Source organism: Triplophysa dalaica, chromosome 8 (genome assembly GCF_015846415.1).
Source record: "Triplophysa dalaica isolate WHDGS20190420 chromosome 8, ASM1584641v1, whole genome shotgun sequence".
NCBI lineage: Eukaryota > Metazoa > Chordata > Actinopteri > Cypriniformes > Nemacheilidae > Triplophysa > Triplophysa dalaica.
Genome location: NC_079549.1, coordinates 6,858,765 through 6,865,340, shown reverse-complemented (window position 1 = coordinate 6,865,340; position 6,576 = coordinate 6,858,765). Strand labels below are relative to the sequence as shown.

The 6,576-nt window shown below is 36.6% G+C and overlaps 1 protein-coding gene across 3 annotated transcripts in view; it reads right to left on the bottom strand.

Annotated features, from left to right (window-relative positions):
* Nucleotides 1-233: 233 nt before the first annotated feature.
* The window catches only part of epsti1 (epithelial stromal interaction 1), a 19,387-nt gene continuing 13,044 nt past the window's right edge, over nucleotides 234-6,576 (bottom strand). Inside the window, exons 10-13 of one of the 3 annotated variants that reach the window (XM_056755438.1) lie at nucleotides 5,533-5,687; nucleotides 3,001-3,127; nucleotides 1,063-1,250; nucleotides 234-584 (exon numbers count right to left, since the gene is read on the bottom strand). In XM_056755438.1, the coding sequence (XP_056611416.1) occupies nucleotides 1,238-1,250; nucleotides 3,001-3,127; nucleotides 5,533-5,687 (295 nt within the window). In that variant the 3' untranslated portion in view covers nucleotides 234-584; nucleotides 1,063-1,237. Of the gene's footprint in view, nucleotides 585-1,062; nucleotides 1,251-1,300; nucleotides 3,128-5,532; nucleotides 5,688-6,576 lie in introns of those variants that run through there. The other 2 variants (XM_056755436.1, XM_056755437.1) reach the window with 2 other exon arrangements.

The window sequence follows — 6,576 nt, the reverse complement described above, 5'->3', positions numbered from 1 at the left end:
TGAAAATAGACCATTGTTGACATACAGTAGGAGTGCAGAGCTACACAAATAATGTGAATAGCATAGCCCAGCTCACTACGAATCTTTGCGTTAATAATGAAATTTATTTACGTCGTTTCACGGTAATGTCTCTATTTGTACTCCATTTATTCTTCTTGCTGTCTGAGCCAAACAGTTGCTCTGTATTTATTGCCAAATACATAGTGCTTTCTAGTAGTTATTACCCAAAACACAGATCAAATGAATCCCCCTGTGGTATAATAGGAAAGATAGCCTGACCAAATATTTCAAAGGCACTAAAATTCTCGATGGAACTTCAGTGTTCATAAATATTTTTGTCCTGTAGCTAGTATTTATTTATTTGTTTGTGTCTGAGTGTGTGAGAGTAAATGAGGTTTGTTGGCGCTGTCAGCCAAAAGGCGAGGCGTGCCTGAATAGCCTGTCTCGTGGAACCGATTTTCCCCAGGAAGCGCAGTGACTCAGTTGTGGTTGACTGTGGAGATCTTTACATGTAACAGCTCTGCGAGTGGCATGTTTTCCTAGTTCACTTTGAGGTCTTCTTCTGTCCTGAAGTATCCTTCCCTCTAAACAGACAGGGTGAATATTATTTCGGCCAACACACAAGCAAACGTTATTCCTTTCATGTAATGGCTTAAAACTAACATGGTCACTAGTGGTAAAAGTTTAGATGTATAAGCTTCAGGTTTGTGTAGGTTGCCCTTTTGTCTGTAGTTCATTTCATGACTAAGACAAGACCTTTGAAAGGATAACTTTCTTGAACTAAAAAACTTTTTCCTCACAAGGTTTGGAAAATGGTCAAAAAGAAAAACAAAAAGGGTAATTTCACAGAGAATCAATATATTTGTCTTTTCGACACCAATGGATAATAGAGCCCAAATCTGCTGGGAGTATACTGTGGTTTATTGCTGTCTGTAGATTTTATTATTTTTCCTCAGAATTCTTCAGCGATATGGGTAATGCCATGACCTAATTCAGATGGGGAACCACCCACAGGAAATCCCCCAAACTGTTACTGAGGTAATCGGGGTCTTACAGACCTACCAGCAGTTCTGATTTGTGGGTCATCGAGGTTGTGTGATATGATGGTACAGCACAGTCCCGCTTAGTTTCAATGACCCAAAACAACATCTCTCGGAAACAGCTCTTGGTATCGCGTGTCAGAAATAACACTGTTTCCTTTGAGTTTGGGTTACCTTGGGAACCATTCTTTCCACAACTATCTCTCCACCCTGCACACAGGAAAACACATGCACGATAAAAACTCATCAAAAGACAGGGAAGCTGTCACAGGAAACGACAATGTTTATTGAAGTGAACACATTTACATAATAATCGTTTCCTGTGTAGGAGCACAACTGATCGTGGTTCAACAAAAATACAAAGTGGCTACGTTTTTACAAATCTCACAGGGGAAAATCTCTCACATTGTATTATTTTACTCACTGAGCAGGGTAAAGAACTCTGAAGATCAAGAGAACTCCCGTGCTACAGATCTCGAGCTAAAGTTTGTCCACACCATAGCTCTTTAGCTGTCCATTAACAACCTGAGCGCTGTGCTGGTTTACATCAACTGCACTTAGATTTATTATTTCTTTTTCCGTGGTTCTTATATATACACTCACATTTTTAATCAATTTTATTTTTTCTTAAAATCTAAAGTTATATTTGTGATCTCAAATCATTTGCATTTTAAAGATACATCTTATTTCTCTTTGTCAATCATTTTATGTAAAGCACTTTGAATTGCCCTTGTGTATGAAATGTGCTATATAAATAAACGTTGCCTTGCCACTGACAGAAACCAGCTCCGTTTCATTTACTTCATGATTAGATCTGCTCAAATTTCACACAAATAAAAGCAGTCTTAAACATGAACCTATACAGTTTGGAAGTAAATGATCTGTATGGTGGTTTGGTTTTTCAGTGTCCCTCCCTATTGTTGGATGCACACAGAACTTTTGACTGCCAGTCATTTACCTCATTATAAATTAGCCTTTGAATTTCATGAATGCACATCATTTACCCTGCAAACTGTACACAAGGGAGCCATAAACTTTCCCACGGCAGACTCAAATCTTGATTTATTGTTTTGATTTCTTTCTCTGTGGCTGAGTGTCAATCAGTTCTGTGTCAGAATGAAAATTACTGAATAAACTAAATAAATAAACAGTGTTTCTGTCAGTTCAAAGGACACTACAATATTTAAGCCCACTGCCTTTACTATTCTTGTATGTAAGGTTTTGTTGAACCAAAATTAATCTCTTGTCGACAATTACTCACATGACATTGATTTACAATTTTTTTTGGAAGAAAATAATTTTTTGAAGAATAGCTTGGCTGCGATTTTCTGTTTTGTTAAAGTAAATGGGACTGAAATGCTACACTATAACAAAAACATTGTAAGGGAGTGTTCACATATGGCATGCATTGGTCCGATTAAAATTAACTTTTGGTGCGATTGCTTTGCTAGTGCACTTTATTAAAAGTGAATTTGAACACTGCCATCCAAGCCCTGGAGCTGCCAAAAAAGCAGACCCAGACCAATGAAAAGATGGGTCTCGGGGACTTCAAGCAGTGCTCGAATTGAATCTTGTCTTATTTTGGGGCATATGCCAAGTTATAACATTATTGCAAATAATTAATTAATTCACAATATTTCCAGTATTTTGTCTACACAAAATTAAGATTTGTCATTATTATTGTTTTAAAGAATATCTTTAAGACCACTTAGGGTCCTTTGCTAAGGAAACAAAGATTAAATGTTTTTTTTTTGGTCCGCATCACAGTTAATAACAAAGAGAACCGAACTACATTTACAAAGTATGACATTGTGTGTAGACCAGAGTCACAAGAGTAGTAAAATTAAATCTTGGGAGTAACTGAGAACAGATTTTCCATTTGTTGAAGAACTTTTCAATTAAAGCTTGAACTCCAGAATAACAAGAATAACAAGAACAGAATGAAAATGTTTTTGTTTACACATTAAGCAGCTCATATGCTTGCTTGTAGTCGCCATTACACTGTTGTAGGATGTCTTCCAACATATCTCGCTCATAGTAGGGAAAATTTTGCAGAAGTTTCATTACAGCCCACACCTGTTCACAACCTACAAAAACAAAAAACAGAAATTAAATAATGCTATAGGAGAATAATGGAAATTTACTGCTTTTCTGTAAAAATGCTTAAAAAGTGGGATATAATTGTCAAACTATCAAAATAATTATGAACAATATACTGTATATAATTTGTCAGATAATAAGAGACTTTTTATCCTCTACGGGTCTCAGTGAAAGACACAAATACAGTACACACAAATGCAGTCATTCAATACTTTGCAGCTACGTAGGGCTGCATCTCAGCGATGACCTGTCTATTGGTTCATCTGGTTCATGGAGAAGGACATACAAGGGTGGGAAACTCGTCTTGACCGCAGTGCTGCTGCCAGCCTGTTCCGCAAACAGCACAATCTAAATCCCACTCTAAACCACATACTAATGGTCAAAACTAGTGCTATGGCAGACAGATGTCCCATACACACAGATCCCAGGAATGCCGGATGGATGGGAAGGCCGTCCTTGGATACAAAAACTCCAAAGAGTGCAGCAATTAAATTAAATTAGGGAAAGCCTTGCTGAACTTCTGTCATGAAAGACAATGTGTTATTCAATGCATTTATGCATTTTCTTTCAGGTAAAACGTATTATTATAGTGTAAAGTTTTTATGTTAAAATAAGCAGTTTAAAGCACTTTTCTCCCCTAAAGTGTAAACATTGGGGGCAGATTCACTAAGCAGCCACTCAAAAGCCTTTTTAACCAAGCACATGCAAGTCTATAGTTTAAAAACAATCATTGCTTTGCATTTTCATTTAGTGATGATGCTAATGAAAATTACACACTTTACCGTGATCAGGAATAGCCAATGGGTTAGTTAAGTGAAAGTGACCTAATTGTCAGATATGGTGACCTATACCTGAAATGTGACCTCTGCATTTAACCCATCCAGAGAGTAGTGAACACACACACAGCAAGTCGTGAACACACGTATACCCGGAGCAGTGGGAAGCTATCACTGCAGCACCCGGGGAGCAAGGTACCTTGCTCAAAGGCACTTCTGTCGTTACCCGCCAGCCCTGAGAATCGAACAACCAACCTTCTGGTCACTAGTTGGACTCTCTAACAGTGAACAGATATGAAAACGTTTTAATGTTGGTCTATATAATAAGCCGGGAAATGTCCAATATCTGCCGGGAGTAATCCAATCCAAACTTGGGTGAAGAGCATTCTGGCACTCTTTTTTGTTGTTAGACAAACATGTCTAGTGTTTCTAGTTAGCTTTGCGCTTGAAAATTTGAGGACCTGGCTGAACTTACACTTCAGCTAAGGGTCAAACCTTTTGCCTTTAGGGATTCAGATGTAAGTGACGCTAAACACAAACGTAATGTGCCACTAGGCATCAGAGAAGAAATCCAGATGGTTTAGATGTGAATGGCACATTATTACCACACCATCACACATCCCTTGCCAAAAAGGTACAGTAAAGAACTACATACTGTATCTAGAGCTAAAACTGAGATGAATCGAATCATAGGTCATTTCTACACCTCCTAAAGAAGGTTAAAACAATGTGTTTGTTGGAACAGAATTTCAGTTTTTTACACCACACAAACGTTTGTACAAAATACAACCAACAGAAAATTTAAATTTAAAAATGAATCTGGAAGTGCCTCTAAACCAGTGTTTTCATCCTGCAAAGTGGTCTATATGCTCTATACTTCTAACTTTTTTATAGGAAATATAACAAAATTGCATACTGTTCACATAAAACACTGAATTCTGTACAATATGTTAGTAATATAATATACACCATTCTAGATATATACACCATATATATATATATATATTACACTGTAATATCTTCTTCATTTATTTAAATATTTTATAATATTTTAAATATGTTTAAGTCTAGTAATGTGTATATAAGACACATAAGAGCAGTGTACTGCGCCTCTGAAGACAGTGCTGAACGCACCTGAGTAATGACAATGAAGTCAGACTGGATCTCAGAGAGCTAACTGATGTTTATGCAGTACTGCCTCTAAAAACATTCAGACATAATATTAACGATTCAGCTGTCACAGTGGCATGCATATAATTAAAACTTCTCCAGGGCCATATGAGTTTACATTGCAGCATTCACATTGGACCTCAAATCCAGAGTGAAAAACATGTTAAGCTGTTGCTCGCTGGTAGTGAATATGTCTTTTATTGGCACATAACTGACAATAACCATCATGTGCCAGGAGCATGCAGGAGTTTTTATTTAAACGGTGTTCTACGCTGTTTGATGATGGAAAGAAACATCGGATGAGACATCTGCGCAATATCAGATATACACAAAGCCTTGGTGACAAAGTCAGTGCAGTGGAGACATTACCAGAAGTGTTGTGAAATGAAACAGACCGAAGCACACATTGTCCGGGCTGATGCATATAAATAATGGTTAAGACTTACCCTCCTCCTCTGTATAGCCCTGTAACGGATTGGGTACAGGCGATGAGGCTGGATCCTCTAGTTCATCATCGTATTCACAGAGGGTGTTTGCCATGGGTTCAGACATCCTATCTGAAGTACTTGTCTCCAATCGATTAAGGAAGGCCAAGTTCACCCTAAAGAGAGCAATACATCATCACAACAATTCACAGTGTTTTCAGCAATGAATCACAGGTTACACTTTATTATATATAAATACAGGTATTATATACAGGATAATAATAGGTTAGGTTCCAAAATGAGATAACTCAGTTTAAAAATTATCAAACATCATGTTTTTGATTATGTTATCATGATAAAAACATGATTTTTGAAAAATATTTTAAACGGAGCTATCTCGTTTTGGAACCAAACTATTATTAATTATGATGACTATAAGTAACTTTGATACTAAATCTAAAATATGTGCATCAACATGTCATGTAAGTCTCTTAGACTGTTAGGTTAAGGTTCGGGTTGGATATAAAGTTAGGAGTTGTAAGTTGACATGTACAGTAGTTGCAAAGTTACTTAGTCAGTTAAATGTTTTGTGAGAGACTATCGTTTTAGCAGATATTAAAGAGACAGTCTACTAATACTGTATTGACTGATAGCTAACAAGAAGTAGCAAAGTTACTAAACATTTTTGAAATATCTAATATTAAGTGGACTATCACATTCAATCTTCCACATAACGGGGAGATTAAAAGTCTGAGACCTATCTGTGATTCAAAATCTAATTCAAACATGGAAAAAAACATTATGTTTCAGGATGTAATACATTTTAAAACATATATGTGACCCTGGATCACAAAACCAGTCTTAAGTAGCACGGTAACATTTTAGGTAAAAGCCAGAAATACATTGTATGGGTCAAAATTATAGATTTTTCTTTTATGCCAAAAATCATTAGGATATTAAGTAAAGATACATGTTTTATGAAGATATTTTGTAAATTTCCTATCCTAAATATATAAAACTATATGTGGCAAGGGGGGCGTGGCTTAACACGGTCTGCGGAGAGAG